Source organism: Hemiscyllium ocellatum, chromosome 29 (assembly GCF_020745735.1).
Source record: "Hemiscyllium ocellatum isolate sHemOce1 chromosome 29, sHemOce1.pat.X.cur, whole genome shotgun sequence".
Lineage (NCBI taxonomy): Eukaryota > Metazoa > Chordata > Chondrichthyes > Orectolobiformes > Hemiscylliidae > Hemiscyllium > Hemiscyllium ocellatum.
The window spans coordinates 51253235-51272196 of NC_083429.1; the positions used below are offsets into that span (position 1 = coordinate 51253235).

Sequence of the window (18962 nt, forward strand, 5' to 3'; positions counted from 1 at the left end):
TCTCTCTCACTGTCTGGACCTCTCTCACTCTCTGACCTCCCTCTCACTCTCTGACCTCTCTCACTCTCTGACCTCTCTCACTCTCTGACCTCCCTCTCACTCTCTGACTGTCCCTAATACAGGCTACTTCATGAATAGAGACAATACGTAAAGCCAGTTGTCCAGAACATTGGTCAGATTTGCCAGTCAATGCTTGATGTGCACAGAGGGAATGATACCAGAACTATCAAGACAGATTGAAAAGGAAACCAAAACAGAAATTGCTGGAGAAACTCAGCAGGTCTGGCAGCATCTGTGGTGAGGAACCAGTGAATATTTTGGGTTTGGTGAAGGTTCTATCATGGAACCTTCATGGTTAACTCGTGTTTCTGTCTCACTGATGCTGCCAGACCTGCTGAGTTTCTCCAGCAATTTCTGTTTTGGTTTCAGATTTCCAGCATCCTTAGCTCTTTGTTTTCTATACGATTGAAACGATCCTCTTTTCATGAGAATGCAGAAGACTGTGGGCTGACCTTTAATGTGATGCTCGTTAAAATTCCGAAATAATATGAAGGGTGAATATTGGGAGGGGTTTTCCTCCACACAGGAGGACCAACCCTTAGAGACATTAATACAAGATAGTCACTAACAAATCCATTTGGGATTCCGGAGAAATCTCTACCCGGAGAGAGTTGAGAATGTGGAACTCGCTCCCATAGAGCTGGGGCAAGTAACAGAGATGTATTTAATGGGAAGCTGGATAAAGGTGTGAGGGAGGAAGGAATAGACGGATGTGGTGACTGGTTGAGATGAGGTAAAGGGTGGGGAAGAGACTCAAATGGTGTTTAAACACAGGCTCTGACCAGTTAGAGTAAATGACTGAAGGAGTAAATGAGGACAGGTTTGGCCAGAGCTGGCGATGGACTGAAACCTCCGACACAAAGAAAAGGAGAGAACGTTAGCGTCGAGCGCTCATACTAACCTCAGCTGCAAACAGTGTAGAGGCAGCAGGTGGCAAGGACAGAGAGCCCTCAGTGCAGAGAGTCAGAGAAGAAGAGGTTGGATTAGTGTGGAATGGAATAAGGACAGAGCTCCCAGCTGAAGTACCGTACAACTCCTTAAGCTGATCTATGGTAACGTATTCCTGGGGAAAGCAGCAAAGGAAGCAGATAGCATTGGCCAAGAAAGAAATAGCAGATTAATCAAAACACTGAATTATTATGCTACAGAGGGAGTTATATGAAACAGCTTTAAAGGTAAATTCAAGTGGGAAAAAAACAAAGTCATTAACTTTTTTTTGTTTTAAAAACATTCTCCCATTTGTTGCATTCACCAGTTAGAAGATTACCTGTCATTTTAAGAAGGTTTAGCTATTGGAATGGGAATAATTAAATCTCAAGTACCTCCACAATGCAAAGCAGATGCAGAAAGACACAACAGCAAAGCAACCCAGATATTTTCACATGCTGCAAGTTATCTCTGGTTGCTGCCCATGGTCAGCACACTGCTGCAGGACCGTAGTTAGCACACTGCTGCAGGACCGTGGTTAGCACACTGCTGCCCAGTACCGAGCTGAGATTCACAAGACAACATGGAATTGTGGGGATTGTTAAAGTCAGATGGAAGCCTCACTGTTGGAGAAACTGTAACTGGACAGGTCTGGCCAGTGCAGTCAATGATGGAGGAGGTTCAGACATTTAGAGTCATAGAGATGTACAGCACGGAAACAGGCTCTTCAGTCCAACCTGTCCATGCTGACCAGAAATCCCAACCCAATCTAGTCCCACCTGCCAGCACCCAGCTCATATCCCTCCAAACCCTTCCTATTCATATACCTATCCAAATGCCTCTTGAATGTTGCAATTGTACCAGCCTCCACCACATCCTCTGGCAGTTCATTTCATACACCACCCTCTGCATGAAAAAGTTGCCCCTTAGGTCTCCTCGCACCCTAAACCTATGCCCTCTAGTTCTGGACTCCCCGATCCCAGGGAAAAGATTTTGTCTATTTATCTATCCATGCCCCTCATAATTTTGTAAACCTCTATAAGGTCACCCCTCAGCCTCCGACGCTCCAGGGAAAACTGCCCCAGCCTGTTCAGCCTCTCCCTATAGCTCAAATCCTCCAACCCTGGCAACATCCTTGTAAATCTTTTCTGAACCCTTTCAAGTTTCACAACATCTTTCCGATAGGAAGGAAACCAGAATTGCACGCAATATTCCAACAGTGGCCTAATCAGTATCCTGTATAGCCACAACATGACCTCCCAACTCCTGTACTCAATACTCTGACCACTAAAGGAAAGCATACCAAATGCCTTCTTCACTATCCTATCTACCTGCGACTCCACTTTCAAGGAGTTATGAACCTGCACTCCAAGGTCTCTTTGTTCAGCAACACTCCCTAGGACCTTACCATTAAATGTATAAGTCCTGCTAAAATTTGCTTTCCCAAAATGCAGCACCTCGCATTTATCTGAATTAAACTCCATCTGCCAGTTCTCAGCCCATTGGCCCATCTGGTTCAGATCCTGTTGTAATCTGAGGTAACCCTCTTCGCTGTCGACTACACCTCCAATTTTGGTGTCATCTGCAAACTTACTAACTGTACCTCTAATGCTCGCATCCAAATGATTTATGTAAATGACAAAAAGTAGAGGACCCAGCACCTACCCTTGTGGCACTCCACTGGTCACAGGCCTCCAGTCTGAAAAAAAACCCTCCACCACCACCATCTGTCTTCTACCTTTGAGCCAGTTCTGTATCCAACTGGCTGGTTCTCCCTGTATTCCGTGAGATCAACCTTGCTAATCAGTCTCCCATGGGGAACCTTGTCGAATGCCTTTCTGAAGTCCATATAGATCACATCTCCTGCTCTGCCCTCATCAATCTTCTTTGTTACTTCTTCAAAAAACTCAATCAAGTTTGTGAGACATGATTTCCCATGCACAAAGCCATGTTGACTATCCCTAATCAGTCCTTGCCTTTTCAAATACATGTACATCCTGTCTCTCAGGATTCCCTCCAACAACTTGCCCACCACCGAGGTCAGGCACACTGGTCTATAGTTCCCTGGCTTGTCCTTACCACCCATCTTAAACAGTGGCACCACGTTAGCCAACCTCCAGTCTTCCGGCACCTCACCTGTGACTATCGATGATACAAATATCTCAGCAAGAGGCCCAGCAATCACTTCTCTAACTTCCCACAGAGTTCACGGGTACACCTGATCAGGTCCTGGGGATTTATCCACCTTTAACCGTTTCAAGATATCCAGCACTTCCTCCTCTGGAATCTGGATATTTTGCAAGATGTCACCATCTATTTCCCTACAGTCTATATCTTCCATATCCTTTTCCACAATAAATATTGATGCAAAATATTCATTTAGTGTCTCCCTCATTTTCTGTGGCTCCACACAAAGGCCGCCTTGCTGATCTTTGAGGGGCCCTATTCTCTCCCTAGTCACCCTTTTGTCCTTAATATATTTGTTAAAACCCTTTGGATTCTCCTTAATTCTATTTGCCAAAGCTATTTCATGTCCCCATTTTGCCCTCCTGATTTCCCTCTGAAGTATACTCCTACTTTCTTTATACTCTTCTAAGGATTCACTCGATCTATCCTGTCTATACCTGACATATGCTTCCTTCTTTTTCTTAACCAAACCCTCAATTTCTTTAGTCATCCAGCATTCCCTATACCTACCAGCCTTCCCTTTCACCCTGACAGGAATATATTTTCTCTGGATTCCCGTTATCTCATTTCTGAAAGATTCCCATTTTCCAGCCGTCCCTTTACCTGCGGACATCTGCGTCTAATCAGCTTTCAAAAGTTCTTGCCTAATACTGTCAAAATTGGCCTTTCTCCAATTTAGAACTTCAACTTTTAGATCTGGTCTATCCTTTTCCATCACTATTTTACAACGAATAGAATTATGGTTGCTCCGCCACTGACACCTCAGTCACCTGCCCTGCTTTATTTCCCAAGAGTAGGTCAAGTTTTGCACTTTCCCTAGTCGGTACATCCACATACTGAATCAGAAAATTGTCTTGTACACACTTAAGAAATTCCTCTCCATCTAAACCTTTGACGCTATGGCAGTCCCAGTCGATGTTTGGAAAGTTAAAATCCCCTACCATAACTACCCTATTATTCTTACAGATAGCTGAGATCTCCTTACAAGTTTGTTTCTCAATTTCCCTCTGACTATTCGGGGGTCTATAATACAATCCCAATAAGGTGATCATCCCTTTCTTATTTCTCAGTTCCACCCAAATAACTTCCCTGGATATATTTCCAGGAATATCCTCCCTCAGCACAGCTGTAATGCTATCCCTTATCAAAAATGCCACTCTCTTGCCTCCCTTTCTATCCTTCCTGTAGCATTTGTATCCTGGAACATTAAGCTGCCAGTCCTGCCCATCCCTGAGCCATGTTTCTGTAATTGCTATGATATCCCAGTCCCATATTGCTAACCATGCCCTGGGTTCATCTGCCTTCCCTGTTCGGCCCCTTGCATTGCAATAAATGCAGTTTAATTTATTAGTCCTACCTTGTGCCTGACTGCCCTGACTGTTTGACTCACTTCTGTTCTCAGCTGTACCTGTCTCAGATCGATCTCTTTCCTCACTATCTCCCTGGGTTCCATCCCCCCACCTTACTAGTTTAAATCCTCCCAAGCAGTTCTAGCAAATTTCCCTGCCAGTATATTAGTCCCCTTCCAATTTAGGTGCAATCTGTCCTTCTTGTACAGGTCACTTCTACCCCAAAAGAGATTCCAATGAACCAAAAATGTGAATCCTTCTCCCATACACCAACTCCTCAGCCATGCATTCATCTGCTCTATCCTCTTATTCCTGCCCTCATTAGCTCATAGCACTGGGAGTAATCCAGTTATTACTACTCTCGAGGACCTCCTTTTTAAATTCCTGCCTAACTCCCTGTCATCTCCCTTCAGAATCTCAACCTTTTCCCTTCCAATGTCGTTGATTCCAATGTGGACAATGACCTCCTGCTGGCCCCTCTCCCCAGTGAGAACATTCTGCACCCTCTCGGAGACATCCTTGATCCTGGCACCAGGGAAACAACACACCATTCTGCTTTTTCTCTGCTGACCACGGAAACGTCTGTACCTCGGACTAGAGAATCCCCTAACACAATTGATCTCTTGGAAGCCGACGTACCCCTCATTGCATTAGAGTCAGTCTCAATACCAGACACTTGGCTGTTCGTGCTACGTTCCCCTGAGAATCCATCACCCACTAAGGGAATGTAGCATGAACAGTCAAGTGTCTGGTATTGAGACTGACTCTAATGCAACGAGGGGTACGTCGGCTTCCAAGAGATCAGTTGTGTTCGGAGATTCTGTAGTCAGAGGTACAGACAGACGTTTCTGTGGCCACCAGAGATTCACACAGGATTGAGCATTGAAGGATTAATTCAAAACACTGACCATGCTTTGGAGAGCAACAGAGAGAAGATTGGACGTCACACAATATTGCAAAAAGGTACCAATGACAAAGAGGTAATATAATTATAATATAGCTGACTATTCAGGGATAATGTGAGGATGGACTTCAGAAGAAAGGGAATTTTCTGGGTTGTGAAAAGAGACTGGATGGACTGGGGTTGTATTCCTTGGAACAGAACTCTCCTGATGAAGGGCTCCTGTCCGAAACATTGATTCTCCTGCTCCTCTGATGCTGCCTGACCTGCTGTGCTTTTCCAGCACCACGCTAATTCCTTGGAGCCGAGCAGTCTGACGGGACACGATTATGATATATAAAACTGTGATGGGCATAGACAGGGCAGACAGAAAGAAACCTTTCCCCTGGAAAGAGGGATCAATGACGAGGGGACACAGATTTCGGGGAAGGGGCAGGAAGTTTAGAGGGGACATGAGGAGATGGGGGGTGGGAATCTGGGACTCACTGCCTGTTTGGGTGGGAGAGACAGAAATCCTCATCACACCAAAGAAGCATTTAGATGCACACTTTTAATACTAATGTATACAAGACAATGGACCAAGTGCTGGAAACTGGGATGAGAATAGTCAGGTGGTTAATTCTGACCAGCGCAGATTTGATGGGCCAAAGGGCCTTATCCATGCTGTAGATCTCTATGATTCTATGACTCCATAAAACAGGTTCTTCCTTTCCAAAATGCTGACGAGGCTGGACTTTAATTGCAAAAGTATGTTTGGTAGAATTTGTGTTCGGTAAAAGGGTCAATGATACAGGATCAAGATGGATAACGGAATTTAAAATGCAGTTCAGGCACACAATCTAGGTAATTGATAGAACCAGCTCAAGGGGCTGAATGGCCTGGTGTTCTGTTCACAATAGAAAGAGCCTATTCCAGTTTCCCCATTCTCCCCAAAATTAAGGAGTCAGTAAATCCTGCATTTGCCGAATGGTTAGCAAATGGCAAAATTATCTATATCCGTTAAAAACATAAAACTGGAAGGCTTTCAACTCTGGAAGTAAAAGGGGAGTAAGCCCTTAGGCACCACATTTCCCATTCTAGGAAAATGGAGTATACATTTAATGGACAAAGTAAAATATAACCATGGAGGAAAGCTTTTGTGGTGGAGGCCGGTACAATTGCAACGTTTAAAGGCATTTGGATGGGTATATAATTGGAAGGGTTTGGAGGGATATGGGCCGGGTGCTGGCAGGTGGGACTAGATTGGGTTGGGATATCTGGTCAGCATGGACGAGTTGGACTGAAGGGTCTGTTTCTGTGCTGTACATCTCTATGACTCTATGGTCATGTTAGATAGTAACGAAGATTCTTTTTGTGTAATTTAGATGGTGGGTTGTTTCTGAAATGGTGTTCAGTCAATTAAAAGCAAAATGCTGGAAAGCTACAACAAGTGTAGGAAATTCTGGAGAAACTCAGCAGGTCTGCCAGCATCAGTGGAGAAACAGATGAGTCCACCACAAGAGCGACCAGGAATGGGCAGTAAATGCTGGGTCGGCCAGTGATTCCCACTTCTCATGAATGATTAAAGATCAAGTTCAGAACCAGAAGCGATGTTATACCGGACTCAGAAGACTAACTCTGTTTCTCTCTCCACAGATGCTGTTAGACTTGTTGACTTTCTCTGCATTTTCCAGGGTTGTTTAGTCAAAATTGCTTTTAGTTTGTTACTTACAGGAAATGTCTTGAAACGTGAAATGTTAATGTGCAATTGCTTTAAGTTGGGCACTGAAAATTCTTTGTTTTGAGTTAATCAGTTTCTCTGGGAATCTTAATGTTCTGATAAAACTACCCCTTGAGTGGATTTTGATTGTTCAGCAAGGATGTGCTATCCCAAGCTGCTATAAGGATTAGAACTATTCCACCTTGGCAATGCATATATGAGCATTTATTGTAGAGAATAACTGAGAGCAGTTTGAAAGAGGCAAACACATATTTCACGAAAGGGACTAGAATACAGAAGGATAAAGACTGGTCCTCAAATCCCAAGAAACAAAAAAAAGACTAGATAGGTTCTTTAAGATTTGACAATAGCAGGAGGTAAGCAGGATTGACCAGGATGAGAGGATAAACTTCATTTTCGTGTAGCAAGTTGTTAAAATCTGGAATAAGCTGCCTGAGAAAGTAGGAGAGGCTGATTTAACTGAGGTGTTCACAAAGGAACGGGATTATCATCTGGAAAGGATTAGCAGAGTCACAGGAAGTTGGTGGGAGCAACAGCAATGGGTGAGTCGCTCATTCAGAGAGCTGGCACAAACACCATGGGCTGAATGGTCTCCTTCAGGGCTGTAGCAATTCTTTAGTTCTGTGGGTTGTATTCCACTCTGTTTACCCCTGCACATGTTCTTGAAGGTAAAGTATTGCATGTTGAGGTACATCTGAGGTCATGCTCACACAACACTGTATTGAGATATCTTAACATCCACACAGCTTGAAACACAACATGCAGAAGTCCGCAACATCCCGCTTGATGTGAGCGCAACTGATCATTGCATGTGGGTAACTCCCTTCAGACCAAGCTAAGCACAGACAATCCACTTGTTTTGAGTATCAATGTCCGAGCTGCAGCTCTCTGACAAGGTGAGCCAGAATGGCTCAGAGTTGTTTGACGGTAGGTCTGGCTAATTGGTCTTGATTTTGAAGAACTGGGTTTTTTCATACACTCCTGATCTTTGGGCACCTGATGTGGAGGGGGTGGGCAGATCGGAGGACCTGCTCCTGGGTCTGGCCATGCTGATTATAAACAGGTCCAGACAGTGGGCCATGGAGGGGTTTGTCTCTGCCAACTGCCTGCCCCTCTCCCGCGGTTAGGTTCAACCCCGAGTAACCCTGGAGAGGGAACACTCGATGTCTATCAGTGCCCTTTAGAGAGAGATTGGCACTGGGAATATCATTATCCTGCTCTGGGAATGCCAAAACACAGTAATCCTGTTCTGGGATTATCATTAAAGTTGAGAATATGGTGCTGGAAAAGCACAGCAGGTCAGGCAGCATCTGAGGAGCAGAATTATTGATGTTTCGGGCATAAGGCCTTCATCAGGAATGAGGCTTGTGGGCTGGGGGTGGGTGGGGGAGAGGAGGGGTGAGAGATAAATGGGAGGGGGGGTGGGGTTGGGGGGAAGGTAGCTGAGAAAGATGAAGGTGAGGGAGAAGGTGATAGGTCAGGGGTGGGGTGAAGCGGATAGATGGGAAAAGTGATAGACAGGTCAGGAGGGCGGGGCTGAGCCGGAGGCTTGGGGCTGGGATAATGAGAGATAAAATTTCTTATCCACAAATACTGCATTAGGAATACCATTATCCTGTAATAGTTCTCTGGGAATATAATTATCCACTAATACTTCACTGGGACTATTATTATCCATTAATACTGCACTGGAAATATTATTACACTTTAACACTGCATTGGGACTATTATTATCCACTAATACTGCACTGGGAATATTATTACACTTTAATACTGCACTGGGACTATTATTATACTTTAACACTGCTCTGGAATTATTATTATCCACTAATACTGCACTGGGAATATTATTATACTTTAACACTGCACTGGGACTATTATTATCCACTAATACTGCACTGGGAATATTATTACACTTTAATACTGCACTGGGACTATTATTATCCACTAATAATGCACTGGGAATATTAATACACTGTAAAACTGTACTGGGAATATTGTTATCCATGAATACTGCACTGGGAATATCGTTATCCACTAATACTACTCTGGGATTATGGTTATCCCTGGCGGTACACTGGATGAGTGTTGCCCAGAGAATATTCTGGAAAGGATTCATGAATTCCTTAGCTATTACACCAATGCTTCAATCTATTACATTGGTCCACTAAGGTTCCTCTCTGTGTTGTCAAATTGCAACTTCTACCCTTGAGCTATGGAGCTCATAGTGGGGTCAGAACCTGACTGATGTCACGGATTATTAACCAGAAAGTGAACTGGGAGTTTGAAACCTTTTAACAGAAGAGGTGAAAATAAGACATGAGGGAGGCAGGCAACATGCAGCAGAAACGGTGAGGATAGACTATGCTGGCAAGCATGTACCTCGCGGGGTGGTGGGGCTACAGGAAACTGGAGCGAACGCAGAGCAGAAGCACAGAAAGTAGCATCAGGCCTTGTGCTGTAAATGTCACTGTAGAACTTAAACACATCAGCCAGTTTCATATATTCCTAAAGTGAGAGAGAGCAATGTATCACAATGGGATAGAGGCAACAAGGTTAGTGCATTGGATTAGAGCCAGGGCTTACTACTTTCTCATGTATAACACAATCGATAGGGAAGAAATCTCAATCACATTTTGCTCAGGACATAAATAAACATCACAATTGTTTATGACTGCAACTGAGAAGCTCTGTGTTCCATTGGAAAACAATTAAAAATTACCCATTTAAGAAGTTTTCTGCTGAGGGAAAGCTGATTTGTCCCCTTTACTCATCTTTTAAACACACATAGAGGATTAGTGCATGGATGATAATTCTAACCAATGATGACATCATGATTGCTAGTCAGCCAATAACAAGTAAAGAATGCCCTTACATAACACCTTTATCATAGTCAAACATTCCAAGGAGTTCCACAGGAATCTGATCAGATTAAATGTGACACCGGGCCATTGAAGGAGATTTTAGGGCAAATGGACCTGATTAATGTGTTGGCTTTAAGGAACGCCTTAAAAAAATGAGTGGGAAAGAGAGTGCAAGGGGGAGAAGGGAGGGTGGGAGGGAGAGTGAGGGAGAGATAGAGTGTGAGAAGGGGATCTGGAATCAGTGAAGGGGAGATGGAGAGATTGAGGGGGAGACAGAGAGCATGAGGGAGGGATAGAGAGAGTGAGGGAGAGACAGAGAGAGTGAAGGGGAGCTGGAAACAGCAAAGAGGAGATGGAGAGAATGAAAATGAGGGGGAGACAGCGCGTGAGGAAGAGAGCAAGGAGGAGATGGCAAGAGCAAGGGTAGATGGAGAGCACAAGGGGCAGAAAGAGTGTGAGGGGGAGAGCAAGGAGGAGATTGGCAGAAAGAGAGAGAGGGAGAGATTAGGCTGTTTATGGAGGACATTCCCGAGCATGAGGTTGAAGTAGTGAAAAGATCTGGACACCCAGTGAGGTGATTACAATGAGGGACGCTCAAGAGGCCAGAACTGGACTAGCACAGAAATCAACAGAAGGTTGTGGGAATACAGGAGGTGAGCGAGATATCGAAGGAAGGAATTTGAAAACTAGGATAGGAGTTTTAAAATGAAGGTGTAACCTCTTCTAACTTGGCCTGCTTCATGTGAATGGGGACAGTGGGACAATATGATTACAGTGAGGAAGGTTCAAACAGCTGGTGACCAGTTCCCATTTAGATATTGCTCAACCAGGCTCCCTTCCCAAAGCATTGCGGCCTGAAATGGGGGGATTTTTATTGGGCGATGGTATTGAGGGAAGGTGCGGGTAGATCAGCCACAATCAAAGAAGGGTTGAGGGACTGAAAGGCCTCCTCCTGTTGCTATGAAACGTTTGATAATAACATCCTTTCTTTTGCTGCCAGTGTCTCAAGCTGAGTGTGTAACACAACGGGCAATGCTCATGCCTTTCATTTCCCTGTCCATCACTATTTTCAATCAACCCCCAAAATAACAAAACAAATCACAACTTGTTTCTATAATGAATGTAATTTTCTGAAACATCGTACGATTAAAGCTTTGTTAATGTCTTTGCTCATTCTCCCACTGCCTTCACTCAAAGTCAAATCCCTTTTAATGAACAGCTGCTGACCAGATACACCACTACAGAGCTCTCTCTCACTCCCATTTTATTTCTTTCTCTTTCCCTCTCTCTCTCACTCCTTCTCCATCTCTCCCCTCTGCTCTCTGTCTCATACATTCATTCATCCCCCTTTTTCTTTCTTTCACTCATTCCATCCCACGTTATGATTTGGAGATGCCGGTGTTGGACTGGAGTGTACAAAGTTAAAAATCACACAACACCAGGTTATAGTCCAACAGGTTTAATTGGAAGCACACTAGCTTTCGGAGCGACGCTCCTTCATCAGGTGGTTGTGGAGGACACAATTGTAAGGCACAGAATTTATAGCAAATATTTGCTATAACTTGTTGTGTTGTGTGATTTTTAACTTTGTACATCCCGTGTCACTTTTTCTTTTTCTCCAGTATTACTCTGTCACTGATGCCAGAGCCTGAAAATTAAAGCTGTTTAGGACATGGATTACGGAGCAACACAGCACAGGCACAGGCCCTTCGGCCCACAACGTGGTGCCGAACATGACGCCAAATGAAACTAATTCCTTCTGCCTGCCCTTGGTCCCTCCATTCCTTGCTTATTCCTGTGTTTATCTAAAAGCCCCTTAAATACCCCTATTGCATCTCCCTCTCCCAGCATCCCTAGTCATGTGCTCCAAACTCCTACCCCTCTTAATGGAAAGAAAAACCTGCCCATCTCGTCTCCTTACAACTTGTCCCCTCTCACCTTAAAATATGTGCACCCTAGTATTAGACATTCCAACTCTGGAAAAATGATTCTGACTGTCAATCCTATCTATGCATCCCATCATTTTATAGACATCCCATCATGTGTCTGCGTGGGTTTCCTCCGGGTGCTCCGGTTTCCTCCCACAGTCCAAAGGTGTGCAGGTCAGGTGAATTACCAGAGTGTTCAGGGATGTCTAGGTTAGGTGCATTGGTCAGGGGTAAATATAGGATAATTGGGTAGGGGACTGTGTCTGGGTGGGTTACTGTTCGGAGGGTCGGTGTGGACTTGTTGGGCCAAAGGGCCTGTTTCCACTCTGTAGGGATTCTATGATTCTATGAAGTCTCCCCTTAGCCTCAGCCGCTCCAAAGAAAACAACCCAAGTTTTTCTAGCCCTTTCTTATAGCTCATACCCTCTAATTCAGGCAGCATCCTGATAAACCTCTTCTGCACCCTCTAGAATTGAATGCAATACTCTGTAAGTGTGGTCCAACCAGTCTTATAAAGCTGCAATATAACTCTTGTACTCAGTGCCTCGACCTATAAAGGCATGGATGCCATACACTTTCTTGACCACCCTTTCCACTTGATTGGCCACTTTCAGGGAGCTATGGACTTCAATCCCAAAATTATTCTGTACATCAGTGCCGTTCAGGGTCCTGCCATTAACTGTACATTTCCTTAACACCCGATCTCCCAAAGTGCAACACCTCACACAAAGCCGGATTAAACTTCAGCTGCAATTTCTTCACCCACATCTGCAACTGGTCTATATTCCATTGTGTCCTTTGATAAACTTCTACACTATCCACAACTCTGCGGACCTTTGTGTCATTTGGCGGCACAGTGGCACAGTGGTTAGCACTGCTGCCTCACAGCGCCAGAGACCTGGGTTCAATTCCCGACTCAGGCGACTGACTGTGTGGAGTTTGCACGTTCTCCCCGTGTCTGCGTGGGTTTCCTCCGGGTGCTCTGGTTTCCTCCCACAGTCCAAAGATGTGCAGGTCAGGTGAATTGGCCATGCTAAATTGCCCGTAGTGTTAGGTAAAAGGGGTAAATGTAGGGGTATGGGTGGGTTTCACTTCGGCGGGTCGGTGTGGACTTGTTGGGCTGAAGGGCCTGTTTCCACACTTTAAGTAATCTAAACTTACACCTGTCTCCATTTTCATCCAACTCATTTTTAGATATCACAACAGCAGAGGTCCCAGTCCACATCGCTGTGAAACACCACCAGTCAAGGACCTCCAACCAAAAAAAGCGCTCTTCTACTATTCCCTCTGCCTTCTATGAGCAAACCAATTCTGAATCCACACGGCCAAGTCACCATGGATCCCATGCATCTTAATCTTCTGGATGAGCCTACCACGAGGGAGCTTATCGAAAGCCTTACTAAAATCCATGTAGACAATATCCACCACCCCACCATTACAGATCACCTTCTTCACCTCAAAAAATTCAATCAGGTTAGTAAGACGTGACCTCCCCGGCACAAAGCCAGGCTGACTGTCCCTAATTAGGCCAAGTTTTTCCGAATGCACGTAAATCCTATCCCTAAAAATTCTCTCCAATAGCTTCCCAACCACCATTGTGAGACTCACTGGTCTACAGTTTCCTTGATTATTCCTATTTCAATTTTTGGAATAATCCCTATTTCCTTCTTTATTATGATGTGGTTTAACGATGCAGCCATTTTGCATCATTACCATAATGACCATTTTTTTCTGGTTATCCAATAACAAGATCCTACTTTTCACCAGCACTTTCAAACCCCTTGACATCTACAAGCTCGAAGGACAAAGACAGCAGACACTTGGGAACATCATCATCCAAAAATTCCACTCCAAGCCACTCACCATCCTGACGTGGAAATATATCGCCGTTCCATTCACTGTCGCTGGGTCACAATCCTGGAATTCCATCTCGAAGGGCATTGTGGGTCAACCCACAGCACATGGACTGCAGCAGTTCAAAAAAACAACCCCCTTTTCTCTCCATGCAAGCCTGGCCCGTGCTACCCACATCTCAAGGAGTGTGGCTTTAGATTAGATTACTTACAGTGTGGAAACAGGCCCTTCGGCCCAACAAGTCCACACCGACCCGCCGAAGCGCAACCCACCCATACCCCTACATATACCCCTTACCTAACACTATGGGCAATTTAGCATGGCCAATTCACCTGACCCGCACATCTTTGGACTGTGGGAGGAAACCAGAGCACCCGGAGGAAACCCACGCAGACACGGGGAGAACGTGCAAACTCCACACAGTCAGTCGCCTGAGGCGGGAATTGAACCCAGGTCCCTGGCGCTGTGAGGCAGCAGTGCTAACCACTGTGCCACCGTGCCGCTGTTGACATTTCATTATTAACACTGGTTTATAAATACTTTCCAACCAACTTGCCCTGATGTGTTAACACACACAGCTCTAGAGGTGATGGAACCTGAATCTGTGTCTCCTGGTTCTGAGGCAAAGACACTACCACTGCACCAAAACAATCCATAACATTATTGGTCAGTGCACTGAGTATTGGAATTGGGAGTTATAGTCCAAAAGGTTTATTTGGAAGCACTAGCCTTCGGAGCGCTGCTGCTCCTTCATCAAGTGGTTGTGGCTGATGAAAGATCACCTGATGAAGGAGCGTCGCTAGTGCTTCCAAATAAACCTGTTGGACTATAACCTGGTGTTGTGTGATTTCATCATGACACCATCAGCTCTCCATAAAAGGACTTGACAGTTCAGAGGAAGAAAGCATTTCTTCATCAATAAGGAGCAGAGATTGGGGTGTACAATAAATACAGGCTGAATCAATGAACATACAAAAAAAAACAGAATAATCTTCATCTAAAACATTAGAGAGTGGGTCAATGGAAGATGTAAGAACAGATTGAGAGATCTAGTGAAACAGGAGTATTAAATGGTTGGTTAGAATTACAATATTCATTGTCATTTATTCAGGGATAGAACTGGTCTTAGGGGCTGAATGGCCTCTTTAATGACCTCATCAATGACAGAAGTTGAAACTATAATAAGTATAGAAGGAAATCAAGGAAAACGAAATACAATGGTAAACCTTGCTGGTGGTTTGTTGGGAGGATGGTTCAGGCAGGATTGCCAAGACCATCCGACACAAGAATAAAGCAATAGACGGATGTGATTGGAGATAGAACAAATGTCTAAACCCAGGCCTCAGCATCCGTAGCTGAATGGGGAATAAAAGATCAGTCAGCATTCCAAGGCCCTGACACTGAGTTTTGCTGGAAAATGCAGGTGTGCGGACAATGGGGCCAGATGCGATAGTCTCACTGCTCATTTACTGGGTCAACATCCGGAATGACCCAGCAAGAATAGCCAACTTGGCAAGGACAGTCACATCTCAGGGGAACTGGATTCTTCCACAGGGTCAGCAGTTTCAAGAAAAGAGGAAATTGGGAAAAGCAGCAAAAACTAAATCTGGTAACTATTTCCTGAGTGAGTGTTCGGAGAGTTTATATTTCACAGTGTCAAATAATTATGTTCCTTACAGCTGAGAGGACACAGCATCAGGGAGAGTGGAAATGGACTGAGAGGCTTCTCTCTCGAAAAGTGAAGACGAAAGGATGAAGTGAAAGAGGTTGCTAATGTTCTCATTGGAGCGAAGAAGGATGAGAGGTGACTTAATGGAAGTGTACAACATGGTGAGAAGCAGAGATAGAGTGGATCGCCAGAGACTCCTTCCCAGGGCAGAAATAGCTATCATGAAAGGGCATACTTTTTAAGGTGACTGGAGGAAGGTTTAGGGGAGATGTCAGAGGTAGGTTCTTCACTCAGAGAGTGGGGGGTGTGTGTGGAATGCGCAGCCAGCAGTGGGAGTAGAGTCAGAGATTTTAGGAACATTTAAGTGACTCTTGAATAGGCACATGGAAGGTAGTAAAATAAAGGGTGTGTAGTTTACTTTGATCTTAGAGGAGGAGAAAAGGTCAGCACAACATCAAGGGCTGAAGGGCCTGTACTTTGCTTACTGGTCTACATTCCATGTTCTATGTTACAAAGAGGAATGAAAGGGTAGTCGATGAGAAATGTTACCATTGTGGGGTCATTAACATAAAAGGTTGCTCATAAATTCAAAAGGGTATCAGGAACGATGTCTGTATCTGGGTAGGTATGGATCTCACTCCCTCAGGGATTGCTTGAAATTAAGAGTGGGAATGTTTTTAGCAGGGAGTTGGATAAACATGACAGAATGCAGAGAGGCATGTGACAGTGGGGTGTGAACAGGAAGTTCATGTGTAGCACAAACACTGACACGGACCAAACAGACCGAGCGGTCTATTTCTATGTCTGGAAATTGGATATAACAATAAATAACATTCAAATGCAAAATGTGCTTCAGTTATGTAATTGAGATCTTTGATTATTACTTTACTAACACCACACCATTCTTAACATTAAGATCAACCCTTAATGCAAGCCAGTGAGATCTGTCATATTGTGCTTAATGTCTCAAGTGTGTTCCTATTCTGAGACACTGCAATGTGAAGTCAAGAAAAGCTTGCACTTCTATAGTGCCTATGGCACCATAAAATGCCCAAAGGCACTTCCCAGGATTGTTCTCAAAACAGGATTTAACACCAAACCGTAGCATGACAGATGATTGAAAGTCTGGTCAAAGAGGTGAAAAGAGAAATCGAGGAGTTTACGAAGGGTCCAAGGAGCTGAAGGCTGGTGTAGCAGTGAAAGTTGGGGATGAGCAAGAGGGCAGGATTGTGAGGCTGCAGGAGTGGGAGTGGGAGGCAGGGGTGTAAAAGGCACGGGAGCGACTGAAACCCACAGATACAAATTTTAAACATCAACGTGTTGCCACAGAAGATGCCAGGAATGGTCAGTGAACACGAGGGGGCAGTAGGGAAAATGATTGGTTGTAAGGACTGGATATGGATAATAGAGTCTTCAACGGAAACGTACATAAATCTCAAACTCAATCATCACCAATATTAAAAAGAGTAAGAAAGTTAAACAAGGTTAATTAAGAAATTGCAGCTACGACTAAATTTCTTATGCATCTAGAACTAGATCATCAAAAATGCATTTATTCAAACTTCCATCAGGTTGCCAGTTTTTCAGGAATGTTCAGGGGAGTCTCCAACCATTAAAGATGAATTTCTAGGACATTGCTGAGAACAAAAAACCATTGGTTTATGGAAAAGGAAGTTGTTATTTATTAAACTGGAACATTTGATAGGTTTTTCAATGAAGCACAGAGGCTGTGGTGCCGGGGGGAATGGTGCAACTTACTGGAACAAATCATGAGATGACTGACAGGAATATGCCCAACCAGGAGCTGGCAATCTGAATCTGGGATTGTGATTGAGAATCCAGATCCTGGAAATCAGAAACATGCCTCAAACACTGTCCAGTCCTGAATGCAGTGAGGCTAGCAGCGAGGATCAGAGGGCATTTTTAATAAAAATAAACAAGTAGCATGCAGAAAGTGTTAGTCAGTTACCTCCTGGATCTTGGAGTACGCTGGGATGGAAGGAGAGGGGAATAGAGAAGCTGCCTTTCCTGGGAGGTAATGCTGGGGGTTAGGCTCCTCTAATATGTCGCTAGGCTCTGTGATGTGAAGCATTTCCTGTTCAAAGGGCAAAGGTTGAAGTAGCATTGCGATGAATGATAATAGCATGCAAATACCAAGCTTAATTCAAACTATTCTTGTGAAGAATTCTCAAAGTTCAATTAACTCTAGTGTTAGTTCACTGTTTCAATGCTAATACCAATGGTCATTTCTCCCTCCCCCTCCTCAAAGATGGTCACTCACACTTGGTTCTGTTTCTCTGTGCACTGCTGGTCCATCTGTCCCATCTCTACCCTTCCTTTGCGAATATCTTTGACCACTAAAAGACCGCATACTCATAGAATCCCTACAGTATGGAAGCAAGCCATTCAGCCCATCAAGTTCACGCTTACTCTCTCTCTGTAACCCGCATTCCCCATGGCTAATCCACCTGACCTGCACATCTTTGGACTGTGAGAGGAAACAGGAGCACCCGGAGGAAACCCACGCAGACACGGGAAGAATGTGCAAACTCCACAAAGACAGTCACCCGAGGCTGGAATCGAACCTGGGACCCTGTGAGGCAGTAGTGCTAACCACTGAGCCACTGTGCCACCCTTCCCCACTTCAGAATGATCAATTCTGGTAGAGAGAAGGGAGGAGGAAAAAGCAGAAGTCAGGAAGGTGATGGAATACTCCACACTTGCCTGGATATGGTGCAGCTCCAATAACACTCAGGAAGCTTGACATCATCTAGGACAATGCAGCTCCCGTTGGATTAGCATCACATCCACCAACATTTAATCATTCATTCCCTCTACCACTGACTTCACAGTAACAGCAGCAGTGTGTCATTTACAATATACACCACAGCATCTCACCAAAGATCCTCAGGCAGCACCTTCCAAACCCATGACTACTACCATCTAGAAGGACAAGAACAGCAGATGCATGGGAACACCATCCCCAGCAAGTTCCCCTCCAAGGGGAAATTAGTGTTGGCCTAGCTAGTTATACTTTCACCCTGTGAAAGAAAAGATTGGAGAGTGGGATGGAGAGGAAGGGGAACAGGAATAAAAGAGAGGAATATTGAAGATCAAGAGAGATGGATGAAAGAAGCAAAATAGAAGAGGAAAGGAGGGCTGGAATGGATAGAGAGAGAGAAGGGGAAGGATAGTGGGAGAAGGATTGATAGAGGGTGAGGGGACGAAATGGAGCAAAGGGGTTGGAATGGTGAAATGTTTCCAAGTCAGGATATTGAGTGCCTTGGAGGCGAATGTACAAGTGGCCATGGGCCCATGGATCTGCTGCTCTCTTCCTTCCACATGGAAGTGATTGTGGGTTTGGAAGGTGCTGAGGGTCTTTGGTGAATTTCTACAGTACACCTTGTAGTTAGTACACACTGAGAGTCGCTAGTAGAGAGAGTGGATGCTTGTGGATACCTTGCCAATCCTCCTTCATTCAAAACAGATGGAGGGGCAGGTAG

General features: G+C 44.6%; 1 protein-coding gene across 10 annotated transcripts in view; it reads right to left on the bottom strand.

Annotated features, from left to right (window-relative positions):
* LOC132829706 (pleckstrin homology-like domain family B member 1) overlaps positions 1-18962 on the bottom strand; it is a 377428-nt gene that overhangs the window by 50333 nt on the left and 308133 nt on the right. For 8 of the 10 annotated variants that reach the window (XM_060847069.1, XM_060847065.1, XM_060847066.1 and 5 more), the window contains one exon: positions 17429-17554. The exons of the other annotated variants lie outside the window; for them this stretch is intronic. In XM_060847069.1, coding sequence (XP_060703052.1) covers positions 17429-17554 — 126 coding nt within the window. The remainder of the gene's footprint in view (positions 1-17428; positions 17555-18962) is intronic. 10 annotated transcript variants of the gene reach the window in all.